Source organism: Balaenoptera borealis (assembly GCF_965194805.1).
Source record: "Balaenoptera borealis genome assembly, chromosome: X".
Lineage (NCBI taxonomy): Eukaryota > Metazoa > Chordata > Mammalia > Artiodactyla > Balaenopteridae > Balaenoptera > Balaenoptera borealis.
The window spans coordinates 5278371-5302048 of NC_138881.1; the positions used below are offsets into that span (position 1 = coordinate 5278371).

Genomic DNA, 23678 nt, shown 5'->3' on the forward strand with positions numbered 1-23678 from the left:
TGTGAGCCTTGTCTTCCTTGAGCTTGGAAAGGTTTGCATCACGCCCAAGTCTGCGTGTTTCCCTTTGAAAAGCCGCTACGCCGACACTCATGGCTAGTTTTAGAAAGGATTTGACATTGACAATTGGATTGTCCTGAAATGCCTGGGTTTTTTTTTCAGTGCAGAGAACTTTCAGCTGATGACACAGAGCCCGCCTTCCATAAAGAGATGATTGTGTTTTCATTTTTCTAGACAGAGCCTATGTTTTGGTTTGGGGTAGAAAGGAGAGGTCACTGCTATCCAGGGAGAAAGAAGTGTTTGTTTTCGAAACAGACACACAGGACAAAGAGGATACAGTTCTTCACCACGTGATGTCTTAGGTGCTTTGCAGCCCATGTCGTCTGGGGTGGCCGGGTCGACAGAACGTCCTCTGCTGGGAGGAGGGGGAGGGTCGCAGAGAAGGAGGACGGTCCGCCTCGGGCCAGCACCCTTCATGTCTCTCTTCCCCTTGCCCTTTGCAGGAAGATGAGGACGCTTTGGCTTCTGCTGCTGTTCATCTACGAGGCCCGGAGCCACGCGGTGTCAACGCCCAACTTCGTCCTGCTGATGGCCGACGACCTTGGCATTGGCGATCCTGGCTGCTATGGAAACAAGACCCTCAGGTTGGGTGACATGTAAACACAGGGCTCCCTTCACAGGCTGCCGTCCCGTGACGGGCAGCGCACGTTCACAGAGCACAGGCCACGGGGAAACGTTCAAAGCCCCCCAACGGCACACTTTCCTGTGCGACTTTACGTAGGCACACACAGGCGTTCGTAGGCAGGCATGAGGACTTATCTGTTCGAATCACTGTTGGATGAACTCAGACGGCTCCCTGGGAAGGTATTCATCACAATTCTTTCTTCCTCGCCCCTACTCTGTGGCTTTTTTCCATCATCATGTTTCCCTCCCTTTGCTTCGCCTCTTCTGTTTTGTCTTCTGTTTTCGGCCTCTGGCTCCGTTCCCACTGGGACCCAGTCCATCCCCCCTTGTCAACCACTCGCTGTCACCTCTGCACCTTCCTTCCGCCTCTGGGCCAGGCTGTGCTGGATTCTCCGGCAGACACACCGGCCGGGGACAGACGTCCTGGGGACACGTGTCACGTTTGATGATGTCAGAACTTTTCAAGGGCTAGGGGTGACTACGGTGGTCAGAAAACACAGTGGGAACCAGACTCGGACAGAGGAAGTGTTTTGTTCCCCAGCCCCCGGTGTAGGGCTCTTGGGCTTAGAATTAGTCGGTCAGGGCGCAGTGGAATATTGGCCTTAGGGAGGCACTTTCTCTATATGATCACGGGGAAATGTTGACATAACTGTGGTTCTGTGGAGAGCTTCATCTCACACATGGTCAGCGCAAACAAAATGAAAGGAGAGGGTGGGATTCGCCAGAATTTTCTCGTAAGAGCTACAGATAATTATCTGAAGCTCGGAGGGACCTGCCGCTGAGTGCCACGGGGTCTGATTTGTGTTCACACCACTCGCTGTAGGTCCTCCTCTTCTGTACAACATGACCGTGCGTCTCAGGACGTCTGTTTCATCGTTATGTGGCACAGCAAACAAAAGTGAAGTAAATTACACTTTTGAGGATGAGCCGGCCTGCAAGATGCAGCCAAATGTTACGTCACTTCCAACCTGATTCTGTGCGTCAGATGTCGCGTGTTACTTTTAAAATGTACGCTGACCTATGATGTTTGTTAGATTTTGTTTAAAGCACGTGTAAGGATAAGATCTGCACTCAGCGTTCTCTTAAAATTTTAATTGGCCACGTATGTTTCCTTCCCCACCTTTTGCTTCATCTTGTGAAAAGTTTAGATCACACTGTTAGACGTTTCGGACACGAACCTTGTTAGTAATTTAATTTTTCTTATCGAGGTCACAGTTTATTTTTTTTTTCATTTTAAGTATCATTTTAAAATACCATAGGATATTAGTATTAGATATAATTTTAGATATGATATTCCTAAACTTTAGTGAGATAATAGATAACTGTTCCTACTAAGGCGTCTTAATTAAAAAATCATCATCAAGCCTTTAAGGTTCAGTGTCTGCCAATTATCCAAAGGGAAAAAAGGGCTATAAAATCCTAAGTAAGAATTCATATCAATAATACCCTAAATCTGCCTTTTCCTCCATATTAGCATCCAGTTCTTTTTTTTTTTTTTTAATTGAAGTATAGTTGATTTACAATGTTGTGTTAGTTTCAGGTGTACAGCACAGTGATTCAGTTTTATATCAATATATATGTATATATTTATATATATATACTTATACGTATATATTTATACATACATTTGTATATGTAGATATTCTTCTTTCCGATTCTTTTCCATTTTCCATTATAGTTTATTACAAGGTAATGAATATAGTTCCCTGTGCTCTACACTAAATCCTTGTTGTTTATCTGTTTTATACGTACTAGTCTGTCTCTGCTAATCCCAAACTCCTAACTTATCCCTTCCTCCCCAGTTCTTTCTGAAGGACATTTTTCATTTTACATTTTATAATATCACACCCCAAAATAGTCACATTTGTCAGTGGCCAATCTAGGCAGTAGGGGGATTAAGTCAAATATACAGACAATCTCAGGGGATTAAGTCAAACATACAGACAATCTCCGTGTTGTCAGCATCTTGTAATGTAAGGCCAAAGCAAAGTGGAAATGTTGACAATTAAAGGCATGAGTTAAACTAATAGATGAGAGAGCAGCTTGACGTTACAGTGCAATGCCGTGATCTTCCGCTTCGAGCTATGCATCGTTACAGGACTAGCCTGTGGGCGCTGGACCAGGGAAGCAGTGGCGTCACGATGGAACAAGATCCGTGCCCCACGCCACAGGCAGAAGTCTTGGAGGGGTGTGCCGTTAGCCACGCCGTCCCTTTACAGGGAGGAAGCTGCCGTGGTGGGGGCTAGGGACTGACATCCTACAGATGGAACAGGCCCCTCCCACAGGGCAAGGAGGCCATGGTAGGGTCGGGGAGTCCCACCTATGCTCAGAACTGAAGTATAGAAGATGAGCAGCCTGGCAGAGAGGCAGGCGCTGCGGTTCCCACTGGAGGATAAGGGATCGTCACTCAGCGTGGACCCAGACCTGAAGGGCCTTCCCCTCTGAATGCCTAGGAAGTCTGGCATGATCTAAGGGGATGGGCCACACCAGTCCTGGATAAAAGGTGGCAGGATGGCTTGTCCTGCATAAGGCATCATCCTAGAAGTCAGCCCATAAATGAGTGTTTCTTTGGCGTAAAAAAAAAGACACTCAGAGGGTGTGAGTGTCTCACGGCGTGTCGTGTTTCCACGTTGCTGTGTCCCTTTTCCCTGGAGTCTGTGACCCCTTTGTTACTGATCCCTGGTAAATGCACCGGGAGCCCGTCGTCCCTTTCCCCGGACGGTGCCGTCACCCCGTTCTCCCTGGGGCCACGTGGAAATTCGGCAGAGCCTGGTGAGAAGTGGTTAGGAGCTTCTCTTTGGCTGTGGCTGGGAAGAGAAGAGTCAGGCTGCTCCCAGAGCTTTCTCGTTTGGGGCACGGAGGTAACTGGTGGGGGGCACAGGTGACGGAGGACTGAGACCTTGACCCACGCCCCTCCCGCTCCTCACAGCAGCCCATTGTCAGGACTTGGCTTCTCTCCTAAATCAGCAGCTCAGAGCCCCCAGGGGGGCATGGGTGGGCCCCTGGAGAGGGCAGACCTGGATGATTTCATCCTCAGTGTGGTTCCGTTGTCACTCTGAGTCTTGGTGCTGTGTCCCCTTCGTTCCCCCTGTCCCGTCGCAGTTTCCCTGGATAAGTGACAAGTGACTCACTGTACAAAGCCAGAGAGAAAGCTTTCTGTTCAGGGTCGCGATGAATGACCTGAGTCTTTGTTCCAGGACTCCCAACATCGACCGCTTGGCCAGAGGGGGAGTGAAGCTCACGCAGCACCTGGCAGCGTCGCCCCTGTGCACACCCAGCAGGGCGGCCTTCATGACGGGCCGGTATCCCATCCGCTCAGGTAACCGACCTCCTGGTTCCGTCGCCGCGGCCCTGGTCCACCTCCCAGTCCTAATGCTTCCCCTGTCTTAACGGTGGGTTTCTCCTGGCTTAGGAATGGCGTCTCGGTCCCAAGTGGGAGTTTTCGTCTTCTCGGCCTCTTCCGGAGGACTTCCCCACAGTGAGATTACGTTCGCCAAGCTCCTGAAGAATCAAGGCTATTCCACAGCTCTGATAGGTATGGGCGGCTGGTGGGGGGAGGCGAGGACCTGGGTGAGTGGGAAAGTGGGGAGGGCATGAGAGCAGCCTTCTTGAAGATGAACTGACTGATAGAGTTTGCACAACTGTAAATAGGGAAGAAATTATTTCAATTCTCAAGTCAAACACCATGTGTCTATATGTACTATTTGAATGTGTAGATGTGTGTCCTTATTTATGTATGTATGTGTATGTGTGTGGATGGATGGATGGATGGAGGGATGGATGGATGGATGGATGGATGGATGGATGGATGGATGGATGGGTGGATGGTGGATGGGTGATGGATGGATGGTGGATGGACAGATGGATGGATGGGTGGATGCTTGGATGGGTGGGTGGATGGATGGTGGATGGATGATGGGTGGTGGTTGGATGTTGGATGGTGGGTGGATGACGGATGGTGAATGGCTGGTGAATGAGTGGATGGTGGATGGATGAGATAGAGAGATGAGACAGATGATAGAAAACAGATAGAGAAATGGATAACTAGTTATGCACATACACAGCATACAAAACTACACACACACACTCACACACACACACACACACAAACACACACACCATACTATTGATAAAGGTTTTCATTTTACGTTTCAGTACTAAAATTGCGTCTGAATTTTTCTCAGTTGACATTCCCACTGATTTTATCCCCTTGATAGGAACAAATCCTTCTCCCCTTTCACTTGATAAACTTGGGTCTATGCAGGTCATCAGAGGATTCCTAGAAAATCTCATGGGAGCAAAATGACCGGTCTTTTTCCTCCCACATTTTGTCAAACCACCATCACTTTTTCTCTTGTGTGAGACACTCCCTAATTTAGTGATACAGTCACATTTCATTTTTATTCTATTTTATTATTTGGCCACAATGCGTGGCATGCGGGATCTTAGTTCCCCGACCAGGGCTCGAACCCGTGTCCCCTGCAAGTGGGAGCGCAGAGTCTTAACCACTGGATCTCCAGGAAAGTTCCGTACAGTTCACATTTTATAAGAAATGTTTATAGGTGTTTAAAATAATTGCTGAGTTATGAGTATGATTTCCTCATGCCTCAGGGGTAGTTTTTACATAAGGATTCATTTCCACTTCTAACATTTCAGGGACAAAATCAAGTTGGTTTTAAGACTTTCCTTTTAAGGATATGTCTTTAAAAAAAACACGTGTGGGCTTCCCTGGTGGCGCAGTGGTTGAGAATCTGCCTGCTAATGCAGGGGACACGGGTTCGAGCCCTGGTCTGGGAAGATCCCACATGCCGCGGAGCAACTAGGCCCGTGAGCCACAACTACTGAGCCTGCGCATCTGGAGCCTGTGCTCCGCAACAAGAGAGGCCGCGATAGTGAGAGGCCCGCGCACTGCGATGAAGAGTGGCCCCCGCTTGCCACAACTAGAGAAAGCCCTCGCACAGAAACGAAGACCCAACACAGTCATAAATAAATAAATAAATAAATAAAATTTTAAAAACAAACAAACAAACAAAAAAACCCACATGTCCCCAAAAAACATTGGTGTTCATCTATGTAGTTTTGTCTCCTGCCTATGAAGTATGTGAGGTGTGTGTCTTTTATTTTATTTGTATTTTTTCCAGTCACTAAATCCCCTCTTGTTTTCTGGTGGAGAGAGTGGTTCCTACCCTACCGTTTGTGGAAACGGAGGTGGAAGCGGTAGAATCGTTTTGGCTGATGAATATGCAGAAAGAGGCCACTTTCCAGCATGCGCGACTCAGAAGCTGACCTTCGTGTCGGGGTGTTCATTGGGACTAAACGTGCCGCCTGTTTGTTTATCTGCTCAGGGAAGTGGCACCTTGGCACCAGCTGTCACAACAGAACGGACCTCTGTCACCACCCCTTGAGCCATGGCTTCGACTATTTCCACGGGCTGCCCATGACCAACCTGCGGGACTGCAAGCCGGGCGAAGGCAGCGTGTTCACCAGGGCCTTAAGGCTGCTGGTCTTCGTCCCCCTGCAGGTCATCGCCATTACACTGCTGACCCTGGCCGTGCTCATGTGTCTGGGGTTCGTCCAGGTGCCCCTCTGCGTCTTCTTCTGCCTCTTCTTCCTGGCTGCCCTGGTCCTCGGCGCCCTGCTGTGCTTCCTGCATTACTTCCGGCCCCTGAACTGCTTCCTCATGAGGAACCGTGACATCACCCAGCAGCCCATGTCCTATGACAACCTCACGCAGAGGCTCACGGCGGACGCGGCCCAGTTCATACAACGGTTGGTATCGCCTCCCAGCCTGATGCTGCCTGGGCCACATGTAATATGCTATTTCAGGTGTTTCCATGGAGGTGGAGGAACCGGGGTGGTCCTTTGAGCCATGTTTCCCCTTCTGTGGTTGGGGGATTTCTCCAGCTGGGCATGTATTGTTGGGGCGGGGAGTGGGTCGGGAATTACGATGACCTGGGCTCCCCCCAGAGATGCTTTGCCAGTTTCCCGCACGTCCTCTGCTTATGAGGCCATGTCCGAAAAATGTCTGGGTGACAACAGGGACCTTAAGGCATCCCCACGGTCTTTACTCTTCAGGTGTGTGATTAAGAGAGGAAAGGTCATGTGTATTGTTTACTGTAGATGTTATATGATATGAACAACGTGAGGAGATCTAAAATATTCTGGGCACGTTTCCGAGCAGAGCAACTCTGTGAGTCAACTGGGTGAAGCAGATGATCTCTTGTGAGTCTGTTGGGGCCTCTTGAGTTTGTAGTTTTGGTGTTTGCAGTCAGCAAAGGGGGTAGCCATCCACGGAGGGCTTGACAACAGTCTGTCTCAGGAACACTTGCTATTAAAAATGAACAAAATTGTTTTGTTGCCTCTGAAAGTTTAGAGGATAGTCCTATAGAGAAAGGTGGGAACTCGGTGTGAAAATCAGATGTTTGGCCTTGGTGGTTACTTGCCCTGCCCATGAGAGCAGATCTGTTCAGGCACCAGAGAGCGGAGGAAACTGGCAACATGGCCTGATGAAGGACATACTGATAATTCGATTCTTAAGAGAAAGGGGAAGATGTTCAGCTGGCCATCACGCTGGTGAACATCTGTGTCCGTGAATTTGAACATGGAGATACTGTTGAGACATCAGTGCTCACGACCAGCCTACCCATTGGCCCGCACAGCCAGGGGCGGGCCTCACTGGAACGGACACCCGCATCGTGGGCGTGGCGCTTGGTGCAGATCTGTCCCTTGTGGGATTGCCTTTGATAGCTCAGTACGTGGTGGCATAGAAAATTGGATCGTTGGAACTTCCCACAGGTAGACCAAGAAGGGAAGAGGGGAAAAGCTCTTGACCGTAGGTGGAGAAGTGTGAGTCCTCAGACTTTGTGTAGGGAGGTGCTGGTGTGCTGGCTGAAACTGAAGATTGCCAGTCTTACCTTGAGAAATTCCTACTGAGTAGTTCTAAGGTAAGGCTTTGCATCTCCCTGTTAACAAGCTCCCCTAGCGTTCTAAACTCCTGTAGAACACTCTGAGAAATCCTAGAGCATCTGTGGGTTTTTGCTGTTAGAGAACGGCAACATCACTAAGCTGCCTAGATTTTTCTAGAAGGTAATGCTAACATGATCTAATGCAGAAGCTTTCGAACTTCGTAAGACATACATTTTACACCATCATCCAATAAGATGTCATACACAGATGTTTAACTGAAGCAAAAGTTTCCAGAAAGGATTTATTTCTTCATAGAGTGATCACTTCGGATACTTCCTACCTGATTCCCTTCTGTTTTATTTTTTAAAAAATTATCTGGTTGTGACACAAAATTAATGTCATGACTCAACAGTGGGTCCCAGTCTGCATGGTAGACAAAGCTTTTACCTCATGGGTTAGCCTTACAGTATTTTACAAGTAAGAGAACGGCCATTCCGAGGTACAGTGGTGTTCTGTGGATGGCAGACCTACCCATTTAAGCCAGAATACAACCGTTTGCTGTTTGGCAAACTTGCTGAAGCAGCGGAACCCTCTCCTGTTCCTGTCCATTGACTAGCAATCCCTCAGAAACCTACGGGGAGGAGGTGAATAATACAATGCTCCTTATAAAATGACGGGCTTCAGGAGTGGTCCTCAACTTCCAGGGTGAGTCACATTTTGACAGCATGTGGTATTTGGACACAGATAATTGAATCTATAGGATATATGAAATTCATTCATCTGATTAGGAGGAATTTTAATGGGTTCCTTGGTGTATGACTTTGGGACAGGATCGAAACAAATTTGATTAGCCTAAGGGTATTGAACCTCAACCAGTTTATCTTTGTTTAACTTTAATTTCATTGATTTTTTATTGAAGTATAGTTTATTTACAATGTTGTGTTACTTTCAGGTGTACAGCAAAGTGATTCTGTTACATATACTATAGATATACTATGTAGATGATATATAAATTCTTTTTCAGATTCTTTTCCATTATAAGTTATCACAAAATATTGAGTAGAGTTCCCTGTGCTCTACAGTAGGTCCTTGTTGTTTATTTGTTTTATGTATAGTAGTGTGTATCTGTTAATTGCAAACTCCTAATTTATCCCTCCTCCCCCCCTTTCCCCTTTGGTAACCGTAAGTCTTCTATGTCTGTGAGTCTATTTCTGTTTTGCAAATAAGTGCATTTGTATCACTTTGTTTAGATTCCACATAGAAGTGACATCATATGGTATTTGTCTTACTCTGTCTGACTCACTTCACTTAGTATGATCATCTCTAGGTCCATCCATGTTGCTGCAAGTAGCATTATTTCATTCTTTTTTATGGCTGAGTAATATTCCATTGTATATTTATACCACATCTTCTTCATCCATTCATCTATTGATGGACACTTAGGTTGCTTCCATGTCTTGGCTGTTGTAAATAGTGCTGCAATGAACATTGGGGTGCATGTTTCTTTTCAAATTAGAGGTTTCGTTTTTTCTGGATATATGCCCAGGAGTGTGATTGCTGGGTCATATGGTAACTCTATTTTTAGCTTTTTAATGAACCTCCATACTGTTTTCCACAGTGGCTGCATCAACTTGCACTACTACCAACAGTGCAGGAGGGTTCCCTTTTCTCCACATCCTCTCCAGTGTTTATTGTTTGTAGACTTTTTTTTTTCTTTTTTCTTTTTTTTAAAAATTTATTTATTTATTTATTTATTTTTGGCTGTGTTGGGTCTTCGTTTCTGTGTGAGGGCTTTCTCTAGTGGCGGCGAGCGGGGGCCACTCTTCATCGCGGTGCGCGGGCCTCTCACTATCGCGGCCTCTCTTGTTGCGGAGCACAGGCTCCAGACGCGCAGGCTCAGTAGCTGTGGCTCACGGGCCTAGTTGCTCCGCAGCATGTGGGATCCTCCCAGACCAGGGCTCGAACCCGTGTCCCCTGCATTGGCAGGCAGATTCTCAACCACTGTGCCACCAGGGAAGCCCCTATTGTTCGTAGACTTTTTGATGATGACCATTCTGACCGGTGTGAGGTGATATCATTGTAGTTTTGATTTGCATTTCTCCAATACTTAGCGGTCCAACCAGTTTATCTGGATTATATTGGGGTTTCTGCAGTTTTCTTCCAGAACTAGAGACTTAGGATGCTCTAGCAACACCATAGTGGGAGGTTATGCTTATTGAATTATTTGAAAAGGGTTTAGTCTTTAAATAGGTGGTTCTAATGTAAACGACTATTGCCCACATTGGAGCAATGCATAAATTGGTCAGTATTAGTGGCAGTACTACCAGGTATGTACCATGATGTCATTCACAAAAAAAACTTCTCATATACATTATCTGAAGATTCAAAGATTTTAAACATCTAGGTAAAATCATCCTTGGGTACCATTGTCTTCCTGTGTTACAGGAGATATCTGATTTGCTGAATTTTTATTTTCAAGAATCTAGAGAGAATTGCCTTAATATGGTACCAAAGAATCAGAACAGATTGTGACACTATCATATTTATAAAATTTTTTTTCAAGGATCTGAAGACATTTAAATGTGTATCTCTTTGACCACAAGATCCTGAGTAATTTAGGCAGGCCTTACCACCTCTGTGAGACATGGATTCAGGGCTACTCAGAAGCAGAAGAAGGAAAACCTCATCCAGGCAATAACGGTGTTTGTGAAATTTATTCAAATGCTCTTGAATCAAAATTTTCCGATTGAAACCAGTGCCTTATTTCAATGTATTGATATAAAAACCAGTTTTTGGGTACACGGCTCTCCCTGGGTTCATTTGTCAAAGGTGATGAGGAAAATGATTTAAACTCTCTTTTCTAAAATTTATATTCTCTCTCTGAGCCTTGTGGATGAAATGATTTATACTCAGACGTTTGTTCTAGAGATACTAACTTGTGATGTGAAGATACAGATGACAAGGGCATAAGGGGATGATGCTTTATTGGTTTGTGATTGTCTCAAATGAAGTCTGCTTAGCCAAATTTAGGTACGTGCCCCGGGATTACAAGCAGGTGTTTCCAAGTTGAGGAGAGTGACGGTGTGGAATACATAACTGTGCACTCCACGATCCCTCACCGTAATTTACTCTTTTAGGGATAGAACTTATCTTGGGAAGATGCTTCTACCATTAGAGACGTAGATAATTAACTCAACATATGTTCTAAGCTGTACAGTAATTCGAGACAGGTCATCCTAAACACACTTTAATTAGCAAGAAATCCTTGTTGCTCTGACAGGAAGGAATGACCTGTAGATTTCTTAGAGATACTCAGTCCTCCTTATATGCCCTGAATGAAGGGCCCTTCAGTCATTCCAACTTTCTCCCTGGTCATGACTCTCATCCATGCTTTGTAAAACAGATCCAGCTTGGGTGCCCAGCTAGGGGTATGTTCAAGTTTTAACAGATACTGGTTAGATATACGGCAGGCACTGTGGATATACACGTATTCTGGGTCACGTTTCATACACCTCACCTCTTATGTGCTACAAAAGGACCCTGGAAGATGGGTCAAGAGATGTCTTCTTGTGGAGGAATTTGAGGCTCAGAACTTTGGAGTGAGAGGAAAAGCCCCGCAGGGAATAGTAGATAGCGGGTTAGAGCCCGTATCTAACTCTCTGTGAGGGCTCTCCTGAGTGGACCATAACGAGCTTGCTGCCTTCTTTGCTTCCACATCTACTCTGCAGACTTACCAGCAAGGTTCGAGTGTGGATTATTTGGAAGAAGACTAGGAAATTCAATACGCCTTCTCCAAATGGAAGCGTCCAGGTCCCATGCCCCCAAAGGAGAACACACCTGGGAATTCTTAGATAAACTCACATTCGTAGTACAATCCTTACCGTGGCGAGGGAGAAGTGGCTGAGTATTCCAAAAAGATACAGGCTACGTGGTGACGGGTGAATTTAGCAAGTTAATTTTGTTCCCAAGGTAGTTTTTTAGTTCAAGTTGAACTGCATTGAAAAAGGTGCGATGCCAGTGGGTGGAAAGAGATTCACGCTTCCAAACGTGCTTCATAGAGAGAGGCGAACCTGGGTCATTTCTGCCACGGCAAGAGCCAGATTTGTTGGCCCCTTTCCTCCCTAAAGTCACTGAAACCGGTGTTTCGTTGCTAGAAAAAGCATTTCAGTTGAAAGGAACCACTGTGTGTTTCTCTGCCAGTAAAGACACCCTCACTCTGAAGAAATATTCCAAAATGATGACTTTATACAAACCCACATAATTTGTATAGTTTAGGGTATCCAGTTACTGGATTCATAAATGCATATGAAATCTGCCAGGAATGTTCTGTTCTCCAGGTCCTGGTTTATGGAAGTTGCATTGACATTACACACAGACACACACAGACACACACGTGTGTGTGTGTGTTTGTAGCTTTAAAGCCTATAATCAAAAGTGAAATCAATGCTAACCATTTTCAGGTAAGCTCATTTTCAGATATTTCTTGTGCTTCATGAAAGTGTCCTTTAGGGTCTACCAGAAAACAAGTCCAAAAGCTGGAAATCACATAGAGTTCTACTTTTCATCGGATTCCCCAGAGTTGTAAGATCCCCTTTTTCTAACTTTACCAAACCCTGATCCCTGACCTCTCCCCACAGGGAAGCCACGTGACCTCAGAATTATGGGGAGTGTGAGTGACTGCGGGCAATGACATCCACAGGGAAATGTCCTGCCCTTGGTGGGGAGTCATGGGGAAGAGCCCCCCCCAAACCTTTTCTGTAGTCTGCAGTTTTACGGTAAATAAGTACGCCTTTGTACAAGCATCACTTGTGTCATGGTAACGCCCTCAGACCTGTGACAGTTGATAAATGTATCATCGGAAGATCTGACCTTTTATCCTGTCCTGGTGCCGTCAGCGTTTCGCACACTCAGGGTCCCGAGATGCATTTACAGGGCACCTCCAGCCTAGCCTTTCACCTTGCCAGCTGGGCTGTGGTCTCCGTGGCCGTGATGAATAGCCGTGACTGGACACAAAGCTTCTTTGGAGCAAAGGGATCATTTTATTAGTTTAAATAAGAGTTTAAGCCAGAAAAGAATAGGGGTGACCTGGACTTTAGTTCATGGTGAGAAAAGTAAATCAGATGAAAGATTAAGGGCAACACACAGGGAGACACACGCGTACAGACACGTTCAAAAGTGGAAAGGTTAAATAATCAAAGAATTGTCTTGTTCAATAAGGGTAGATGCTACTTGATTGGTTTCCTTTTTTAAAAAAATATTTATTTATTTATTAGGCTGCACCAGGTCTTAGTTGCAGCATGTGGGCTCTTAGTTGCGGCATGTATGTGGGATCTAGTGCCGTGACCAGGGATCAAACCTGGGCCCCCTGCATTGGGAGCACGGAGTTTTAACCCCTGGACCACCAGGGAAGTCCCTTGGCTCGTTTTCTAACTTTCATCGGGCAACAGGACATGAATTTAGGAACGGGGAGTGGTTCTTTGGATGCGCCCCTCCTTCCAGGCTGAGCAAGCTGCAAGCGGAAGGCAGTTCTGGAGGATGCTTGTCTTTAGCCATCCTGGGTCCAGGCCCACGGCATTCCCACCTGAATGGGGTCCGGATAAAGCGCGCTCGGACCTTCCCTTTTTCATCAAGCCCCCAGATCTCTTTGGTGCCCCAGGATTATGACCCACACGGGAATCAGGAGGTTTGAGCTTTGGTACATCAGGCGTTAAGGCGCAGATATGCGGAGGCCCAGGCTGGCAAGGAAATGCGTGGTGGGCGGGATGAGGCTTGGGGCCCGAGGGAGCTGGATTTGGTGCAGCCCATTCGGATGGCTGACTCCTGAGGGCTCCCACTAACTGCTGTCCTGAAGGAGTGTGGGTGGTACTCCCAACATCCCAACGTTCCAGAGAAATCAGGAATACCGATATGCGTGTGTGCGGGGGACTATTTTGGGGGATTTTTTAAGTTGGAAATTTCTCGAGTTTTAAAAATATTGGCCTGGTTTTTTAGTATTGGGTCCTGATGTTGAGTGAATTGCTGTGTGCTCCACGTCTTAGAAGGGATCCCCATTATACTCACTTCTTGGTTCCCTCTGGCGAAGCGTGAGGGTGGTCTGCTCACATCCTGCATGTGCTTCTTTCGTGGGTCCAGGCTGGGAGGGAACCTGTAGAATGGATGACCTATCTTTATATCGGGCGTCCACCTACTAACAGAGGTATCCCAGACAGGGCAGATTTCCTGGGATGGGGTAACACAGGCAGTCTTGTTTGTTTCCCTTGGAGGGTCCATTCAGGGGGGCACACCCCCATGCTGTTGTACCCCCACCCTTTTAGGGCACTCCTGAGCACTTGGCATGATTACTCAGCCATACTTCCTTGACCTGCTTCCAGGACAAGTCACGATGAACCCTTCAGCGAGGCAGTCCCCACTCATCGCCCACCTGCATCGTCCCCAGAGATAGTCTATGAGGATCCTTGTGTCCCCTTAACTGGGCGGGGGGCCTTCTCCAGAGAGGAAGGGGCTCTGTCTAGAAAGCTGAGAGTAGACAGTGCCTCTCATCAGTTTGTCGTGAGCCTGTCATCTTTGCCGGGGACCAGAGGGGGCATGCATAGACTTGAAGGAGGGGGACGATGAGGAGGAAGAAGACAAGAAACAGAAACAGAAGCAGAAAGAGAAGAAGAAGCAGAAACAGAAGTGGAAGCAAAAACAGAAGAAGCAGCAGAAACTGAAGAAGCAGCAGAAGCAGAAACAGAAGTAGTTTGGAAATCCATCTTCTTCCCTAGTGTCCAGTCTCCTATTACAACTATTTCAATTGTTACTTCTTTCCTCCTACCTGAAGCATAAAGAAATTTGACATTTTTTCCTACGGATGTTCAGTACCTCTGGGTTAGGATACTTGACGAATGAACGCCAGGTAATTTAAAACCGGAAGCATCAAAGAATCTTGCCACCACCTGTTCCGGAGTGGGGCGTGTGGCTGGCCTCAAACTCTTTGATTGAAGTTCAGCCGTGCGTGGAGGGTTGAGCCCGATTATGGATGGTGTCTCTAGTCGGGCGTCCTCACCGTACCCCACTGTGGCTACAAAGCCGTATAATCTATAGGAGTCACACAGAGTCACAGGCAAGGCTGTCTGTGAAGGGTCGTCTCACAAAGAGAGCCCGTCGTGAAGCTTCCCAGATGAGGCCATTGTGGGGAAGAAGCAGGGGTGCTGGTCATAGCTGGAGGGGCGCCAGCGTGACTAAAGTCAGGGCAGCATCTTAAATCTCATTCCACAAACCCACTTTCAGACCTGGGTATCTATTTCTTTTCCCTCTGTTTTTGTGGGGAAGAGGTGTCCTTCCTGTCTTCGTTTTTATATTTAAGATATATCTTCGTTTTTCTGTGGTTTTGAAAATAGCATGTGCTACTTTAAAAAATCAAAGCAGTATAAAAATATAAAGAAGTGAAAAGTTAAAATTGTTCCCAGTTTTTTCCCCCTCCCAACTAATTGTCATCCTATTAGTGGTATCTTTCAGTTAGTGGTAAAAATCCATATAGCGGGGTTTTTGTTTTAAAAAATGTATTCTGAAGTGTTCAGTGAATCGTTTGGGACCACGTGCCATAGAAAGTGTGCTTGTAAAAGCTCACCAGGTAAGTACACAGGTTACGTCTCTGCCATTGTCCACTCCTGTATCTGAATAGCAGCCAGGGGACAATGGCTCAGACACCGATGCATTTATGGAAAGCGTTCACATACACTGGCGCACGGCAGGAACTTGTGGAATCTCTCTCTCTCTCCAGGAGTGAGTTCTGACCCCTACCAGGTTGAGATTCACTCTCCTTCTCTGTATCCATCCTCTGATGTGCTCCATCGTGGAACTTAAAGCAGCTGAGACCAATTATTAATGGTCTTGTCTGAACTGTGGGTTGCTGATGGCAGGAGCCGGTCCAGCTTAGCTTTATATTTTAGTGCCTGGAGTCACGTGGGCAGAATAGATGTGAAAGGCCTGGATGGATGAAGTGAACAGCAAGGCGTGTCCATCTCTGTGCGTGCAGAGTGGTGGTCACACGGACTCCGGCTGGGTGACTGTTGACACCGCTACCTGGTTTATGCCTTAGTCTAATCACCGGCATCTGAAGGATCTCAGAAGGAATCCACAGACGTCCCTATTTGCATTCCTATCATTCCCTACGCTGACTCAAATGGGGACACTCGGTGAATCATCAAGGTCAAACTTTGAGAAGAGGAACATGATATGGAAGACCGTGGCAGACAGAAAAAAAAAAAATAATAACGCTATAGCCATCTTCTTGCCTAGGTTTCACTCAGGCGTGGACGGGATGTAAATCTTTTTGATTCTGAGATGGGAGTGATTGAAGGTTGCCGGGAAGGCGCAGAGCTGCCTCCTGTATTTGTAACAAATAGAGGGAAGGCATGTAGCAGCTGAAAGTTGTATCTTTTCACACAGCGTGGGAGGCAGTGGCAATAAATTTTCAAGAGAGTTGTTTACTGAAGTGCTCCAGCTAATAAAAAAGGAGCTAAGCAGTTATGGAGAGATTTTACTCCTGCCAACTTGCTCCAGTGTCATTTAGTTTTCAAGGTCGTAGAGAGGAAGAAAGACCTGGGCCTTCTGAACGAGGGAGGATAGCCTTTCCTGCTCTCTTGAAGGATAAGGCTGAGCAAGGGTTCCTCGCCCCCACCAAAGAGCAAGCTGTCAGTCACGCCTCAGGGTGTGTGCACTCACACCCCAGGGTGTGTGCAGGGCAGTGATGATGGATGTCTGTCCAGCCCACACGCCCGTGCTCCACTGATCACACCTCTGTTCCCGGAGGGTAAATCTTCGTGGTTCGGAGTTTTTGCAGCTGGGGACGCTTCCCTAAATGTTCCAGGGTTGGTTTTTGTGTGTAAAATCTCATCAGTCTTCTTGGACACCTAGCACCTTGGCTGGTATCTGTCATGGGCAGTCTACTGGATGCCAAAGAGATTATAGGAAAATAATTCTGTACGTAGGTGCATATTTGTAATCAACGCATGAATGGCCCTCTCCCCTTCCACCCAGGGTCCCCCTACATTACAAGACAAAAATCACATCCCGTGGTCATTGATTGAGCCCCAAAGTGGTACCTCTTGGACTCAGCTGTTCTTCCTGCCCTCTTTATGAAGGACGTTTGTCTTGGGCTCCCTTGTTTGCTTGTTGCACCCACTTCATCCTTTGCTTTTTCATTCTCACCCCACGTGTTCAAATGCCTTCATCTTGTGATCCCAGTGATTATAAAATGCCGATAATGTCGATGGCTGCCTCTTTCCTCAGTTTTCTTTCTTTTTTCTCCAAGCTGTTGGGCGTGCCGTAGCTCATCCTTCTCTGCCAGTCACATCCTGCATTTTAAGTTATGACCGTGTACATGCTTGGAAAGTGGAGTTTTTAAGCATCCTTGTCTATTTTCCTTAACGCTAAGTCTAAAGATAAATGGGAGAGCAGATGAGCCTCAGGTGGCAGTGAAATTGTGCCCATTCGTAAGGTAACTGTCTATTTTGGCACGAGTATGAAGAGTGAGATTTTATGCTCATTTTGGGAAATCCACGCCAGTTTTTAGGGCCCTAATCTGCTTCTTGAGAAGGAGGTACAGTGTATCCAGGTGTGAAGAAACGTGCGCCCAGAATGACTAGGGTGGAAATTGAACAGGCCACCTGTGTGGCCAAAGTCCATGGTGTACCGTGGCTTAGTCTCACTTCTTTCAGGGTCTTCAAGGGTATGTACCCTTTGAGGTAGCCAAGGGATGCCTTTGGTACACATGCTCATGCGAAGGTCATCAGCTCGGATGACGGCTCCTGTGTGTCTGTGTGCACATGAATATCTCTTCTTTTCTTTCTGAGAGGTAACAGTGAGATTTATACAACAGAGGTTGTGGGTTCTAATTCTCCTGCCTTCAAACTCTAGTTACTGAGAGAAGTGGGGCAAGCCAGTTATAACCTTTTTTTTTTTGCTTTCTTAGTTGTGAAATAATAACAGTATTTCTTCATTTTATACTCTTGTAAAAGAAACAAAATGTGACAGAATTCATCTCCCAGTGCTGGAAATATAAAACACTATTCAAGTAATCAACAACAAGTTGCTGAATTTGCTGTTTTCAGAGAACAGGAAGTGCCTGACTCACTCATAGTGTGGTCTTCTGTGTTTATTTTCTGTTCCCAAAAGCGAGCGACCTTGAAAGTGTGATAATCAGTAGGTGTGAGCAGTTGACCCACAAGTGCAGTAGGAGCTGAAGGAACCCAAGTTGTATTCACATTAGGAAATTGAAAATGAATTTAGAGGAGTGTCATCCATTTATTTATTAGAGGTAAAGTTATGACATTTGTGAGACCCAGTTGTAAATTTGAAGTGGTTTTGGTTATCATGAGGGGTTAGGTTAGTAAGTAAACATATACAAGCAACGTTGCTTGAATTAAATAGATTCTTCCTTTAGAACTTTTGCTCAGTGGCAAAGATGTCGAACACAGGGTGTGATTCCTCCAACACAGCCAGAGACTTTTGACTTAGGTTAGAAGTTTGGAGATATATATATAAAATATTTATACATATATGTGTATATATATTATTTTGTATATATAAAATATATATACACTCATATATATTTTATATATATAATAATATCTGCTGTAGAGCAACTTTTACATGAACCACGTTGCATTCATGAGTCCCAAGTAGTTCACTAAAGTTCTGGGTGGTACTTTTGAAGCTGAAAGAGCTAATGCAATATTTCATTGAATAACAGAGGTTTACGGAACCGATGCTACCTGCCCGTCATCGTGCTGGTGCCAGGAATCCACAGATGTAGATGACATGCCCCAGCCTGTGGTCTAGTGGGAGAAGGAGGGCATATAAATGATCCTTGGGTAGACCAGCAAATGCTTTATTAGAAATTACATTCATTCACCCATTAATGCATTCATTCCCTTCTTCATTTGTGCCCTGATAGCCTTCAAAAGGGCACTCACTCAGTATTCCCTTTTAGCCAGAAAGGAATTGCTGATGGTCGCCTGGAGCAAGGTAAAGGAGGAAGCTATTACATGAAATTGAAACACAGCAATTGAGTGCATTTCTCAGAGGTCCACTAGATGTCAAGAGGAAGCGATGTGACTTATTGATCCCTTTGAGCAGACTTGGGTGTGAACCCCCAGACCTCCCCACAGTAACCATGCTGCCCGGCAGTTGTCCCAAGGACCACATGTGCACAGTGACTTTTAACTCTCCAGGGACTTATAATGCTCCAGCATCTGTGCTTTCTCAACAATTCCACCAGAGTGGGTTTAGGTGTACTCTGAACTACAAAAAGCTCTTGCAGTACCATCCATCTCTCTCGACTAAAGTACAGACTGAGGCCCGTTCAGAGGATGTTCCATTTGACTTCCAAAATTCAGTATTGACAATGGAGTGTTCCGGCGAGGAGACTTGTTCTATAGTAGAAGATGGGCAACATGGCGGCACGCAGAGTTGAACTGGCTTTCAACTGTGGATCTAAGTAGTTGACAACTCAAGATACTGTCTTTACTAGGTAGGAGCGCGCACACATGCATGTGTGTGTGTGTGTGTGTGTGTGTGTGTGTGTGTGTGTGTGTGTGTGTGTGTTTTCCAGAAAGAATACAGTTTTGTAGGTGCTTCAATTCATATACATTTCAGAGAGAGAGGAAAGAATAGAATTCAAGAAGAAAGTAGGTCATTCTCCAATACATTTTGTTTTTCTGAGTTGCCTCTTTGGAGAATATCTCAAGGACATAACACATCAGTCTGCTGGTCTGTAGAGGGTACAGTGAGTTACCTATGGAGAGAGACTTGCCATCCCCCAAATAAGAGATTCAGTATTCGGCATCATTCAGTGGTGTTTTCTGAATGTTCAAACTGCATCGTGTAATCATAGGTTGATCCTAATCAGAATGGTGGCCATATCTTCTATATCCACTCATTCGTTGATGGACACTTAGGTTGCTTCCATGTGTTGGCTCTTGTGAATAGTGCTGCTGTGAACATAGGGGAATGGATGAGGAAGGTGTGGTACATCTATACAATGGAATATTACTCAGCCACTAAAAAGAATGAAATAATGCCATTTGCAGCAACATGGATGGACCTGGAGATTATCATACTAAGTGAAGTAAGTCAGAAAAAGACAAATATTATATGATACTGCTTATACATGAAATCTTAAAAAACTGATACAAATGAACTTTTTTACAAAACAGAAGCAGACTCACAGACTTAGACAACAAACTTATGGTTACCAGTGGGGAAGGGTAGCAGGGAGAGACAGATTGGGAGTTTGGGACTGACACGTACACACTGCCATATTTAAAATAGATAACCAACAAGGACCTTCTGTATAGCACAGAGAACTCTGCTCAATATCCTGTAATAACCTAAATGGGAAAAGAATTTGAAAAACAAAAGATACAGGTATATGGATAACTGAATCGCTTTGCTGTATGCTCAAAACTAACACAACATTGTTAATCAACTATATTCCGATATAAAATAAAAATTTTTTTAAAATTCACTGCCATTAAGTCGGAGCTGATTTAATTTTCCTTAGTTAGTATGCTGAATCTGATATTATCGTTTGAGACTGAAAAATTATAAATGCCATCTTTTTTTACCAAGGGAATAAACATTTTCACTTTCAGAATAAAACAAAAAAACAAAAAAAAAACAATGGTGGCCAACATGCTTATTTTGCTCTTGGATTTTGTTTTTTTTTTTTCCAGGAATGCTAAGACCCCTTTCTTGCTTGTCCTGGCTTTCCTACACATGCACACGGCTCTCTTCTCTTCGAAGGACTTTGCCGGCAAAAGTAAACACGGCGCTTATGGAGACGCTGCCGAGGAAATGGACTGGAGCGTTGGTATGTGTACCTTTATCTTCAGTCTGTCCTTCAGATGCGACTGAGGCTTTTCCTGCTTCTATCTTATTTCCTCTCAGTTTCCACCTACGTCCCCGATGCCTTTAGAGACAGCACGTGCTTTTTGTTTTTGTGTTTCAAAAAAAAGGAAGCCAAACAAACACTAAGTGTGAAAGGTAAGCAGAATATAAAAAGCATCTCAGCCCCGAGTCCATGCTTGTGGTTACCAATGGATACAGCACCAGGAGGAGTCTGGGTCTGTGGGCTGGTGATCAAAGAGATGCACGAAGGAAAGGAATCACAGCATCAATCCTTATCACCACTTATTCTTTTAGCAATTCAATGTGAACAACCCCTTGTCTGTAGCAAAGTTAGGCACAGGGTAGATTCGGGAGACAGAGGACGCGCCATGGGCTATGGCCTTGGTGAGTCTCGATGCAGTAGCCCTGGGGTCTTCCCTGGATGCTGTGAGCCCCACTGTGTTTCCTTCTTCTCCAGCTTGTGTTCTTCTTGCTGCGTCTGTGAGGACGGCAGGGATTGCCTTCCTCTCTGTGTCCCTTCTCCCTAAGCAGATTACCCTATTTCTGAGAAACGTAGCATATTTTTCAGAGGTACTGGGAAGACTTCCTTCTGAGGTTTCCTTTTTAAACAGTGTCTTGCACATTGACGCGAGATCATGGTGACCGTGCTTTCTTCTGCACAGCTACGCAGTCTCGGGTCTATCCCACAGAGTGTAGGGGAAGCCAGAGTATGTGGGTTAAGCAAAGGGATGGAAAATCAGTGGGTTCTGAACTTCGCGTTCAATTCCTGTCTATCCCAGAGATGTCTCTTACGGTGACGTTGCTCGCTCCATCTGGACAAAATTGGACAAAATTGAGCAAATGGCACCCGTGAACAGGTTGCTTAAGATTTTTGCATATTTCCTTTCTTTTCCTTCCCCCCCCAACTCCTCTCGTTCTTCCTTCCTTTTCTTTTTATGCCCTGGATTGATAGTTTTTTCATCGAGATGTTTTGGAGATGTTTGAACATGACCGCAGAGTTTCTTGGTTGGTTTGTATTAAAAGCAAACTGAGCATGATTTGGTCACCAACTTTGGGAATGACAAGAACAAGTTTTGTTTCATTTAAATCTTCTAAGGAGCACCGTCTTTTGGACAAGATGACTGTACCCTTATTCTAGCTTCTAGCTCTTTCTGTTACTATCTCCGTGAACTTGAGAGATGTCTTAAACCTGTGGGCCTGATGAATTCAGACGAGGTAACTTCCAAGTTTCTTTCCTTTCTAACCTTCTCTGTGATGCTGTCAGATAACAGAAGTGAGTACAGATGATGAATACGTACTAGGAAAAACAAAACCAGAACAACCTGCCTAATGAGATTCGTAAGAAGAATTCATTATACTTAGGGCTTTGACATACACCCATACAAGCCTGCCTTCTTTCACTTTTCATTCTTAAAACGTTGCATGTAAATTAGTTTACATTTTCCACACTGTGGTAGTGTAAATCAGTAGAGTAATTCGTAGTGTGAGTCAGTAGAATATTTTATCTCTTTAATGAGCGTTATATGTTAGTGTAACAGGTTTCGTGTACAGCTCTCTGACGTTTGTTGGCTAGCAAGCAAACTAATGCTGGTGTCATCACACTTACTGATTAATTTTTATTTAATTAGAGCAGGACATATGCCTACCCTGACTCATTAAAAAAGTCTAACTTCCAATGTTTTCTTGCTACTGGTCCCTCTTGAATAAGACAGAGAATGTTTTTTAGTCTTCGAGATCTGCGTTAGGCCCTGATATCATATTAATTGATGATTGTGTTCTTTTTTTGCCAAAAAATAAAAATCCTTCCCTTAAGCCATTACATTCATTTCACAGGATGTTTCTGTTGTTTTACAAATACCTCTGAGCATTTGGAGGAATATTCCTTCTTTCCAAAGAGAGCCTTTTATTGTCACACAGAAGGGGACGGTAGCACTCTGGATAATTATGTAATAAAATAACATGAGAGTATTGGCTTAAAAAGAATCGCTGCTAGTACCCTGGGCAGCTGAGCTACAAGATGTTACCCAGAGAGGGCACGTCTCTGTCCTTTAGAGCATTTTCTTTCTAAATGTTGGGAGGCAACATTGTTATATGCAGCATAACTTTCCCCACTGTGGGTTTCCCTGTACCTGTGAAGGCAAATTCATAAAAAGAACCTTTCTTATTTAACTGTCCGCCATGGCCAATCTCACCCCCTATCATGGTGCTGGATGGCCTTATTCTTACCTGTGTGATCGCTGTAGCTTGTACTGGTATCATGACGCAGGAAGGACTGACGGCACAGATGTGGTGTAAGGTCTACGCCATGGAGCTCGCGGTAAAAGCTGGCAGGGGTAGCTGAAATCCTGGAACTCGATCGAATACTGCCATGCAGTTCGAGGGGTGGGCAATGTTCTAATTTTTATTTATTTATATTTATTTTTGGCTGTGTTGGGTCTTCGTTTCTGTGCGAGGGCTTTCTCCCGTTGCGGCAAGCGGGGGCCACTCTTCATCGCGGTGCGCGGGCTTCTCATTATCGCGGCCACTCTTGTTGCGGAGCACAGGCTCCAGACGCGCAGGCTCAGTAATTGTGGCTCACGGGCCCAGTTGCTCCGCGGCATGTGGGATCCTCCCAGACCAGGGCTCGAACCCGTGTCCCCTGCATTGGCAGGCAGACTCTCAACCGCTGCGCCACCAGGGAAGCCCCAAGAGTGGTATACAGTCGACAGTAAGTCACAGGGAAAGAGCTGGTTCCTTCATTCATCACCTCTAGGAGATGCCATTTGTGTGCCTAACATTTTTTTTGAGGGAGAATGCAATGATGATGAGACCTTGGCTTAAGAGAATTTAGGGGCTCCTAAGGGATTTAAGATTCTTCCAGGTGATGTTGTAATATCCCAGAGCAGAAAGGAATGAATGAATGTCCCGAGGGAGGTGCAGATAACGCTCGAGTGGTTTCGCAGGGGAAGGGTCTCCGTATGTGACCAGTGGCCGGCCTCACCACTTCAGCAGGGCACACTTACGGGTGAAGCCTTTGGGCAGTCGTGGCTCTATTGCTGAGTCTGATTTTCCGCTTCTCAAGCAGCAGAGCCTTGGGGGAGGAACAAATGGGTAAAATCACAGTGTTTTCCAATGCACTCCAAGTATTTTTTCTTTGGGGAGGGGGTGGGTGTGTGTCATTCTAGCTGTTGTAATGACATCTACCAGAGACCTGTGAA

The 23678-nt window shown here is 45.5% G+C and overlaps 1 protein-coding gene across 8 annotated transcripts in view; it reads left to right on the forward strand.

Annotated features, from left to right (window-relative positions):
• The window catches only part of STS (steroid sulfatase), a 624067-nt gene that overhangs the window by 96306 nt on the left and 504083 nt on the right, over nt 1–23678 (forward strand). For all 8 annotated transcript variants that reach the window (XR_014239261.1, XM_082375724.1, XM_082375718.1 and 5 more), the window contains 5 exons: nt 501–641; nt 3879–4000; nt 4094–4216; nt 6027–6450; nt 20307–20443. Coding sequence is in view for 7 of the 8 variants with exons in the window: in XM_082375724.1 (XP_082231850.1) it covers nt 505–641; nt 3879–4000; nt 4094–4216; nt 6027–6450; nt 20307–20443 (943 nt within the window). In the remaining variant the exon portion in view is untranslated. The remainder of the gene's footprint in view (nt 1–500; nt 642–3878; nt 4001–4093; nt 4217–6026; nt 6451–20306; nt 20444–23678) is intronic.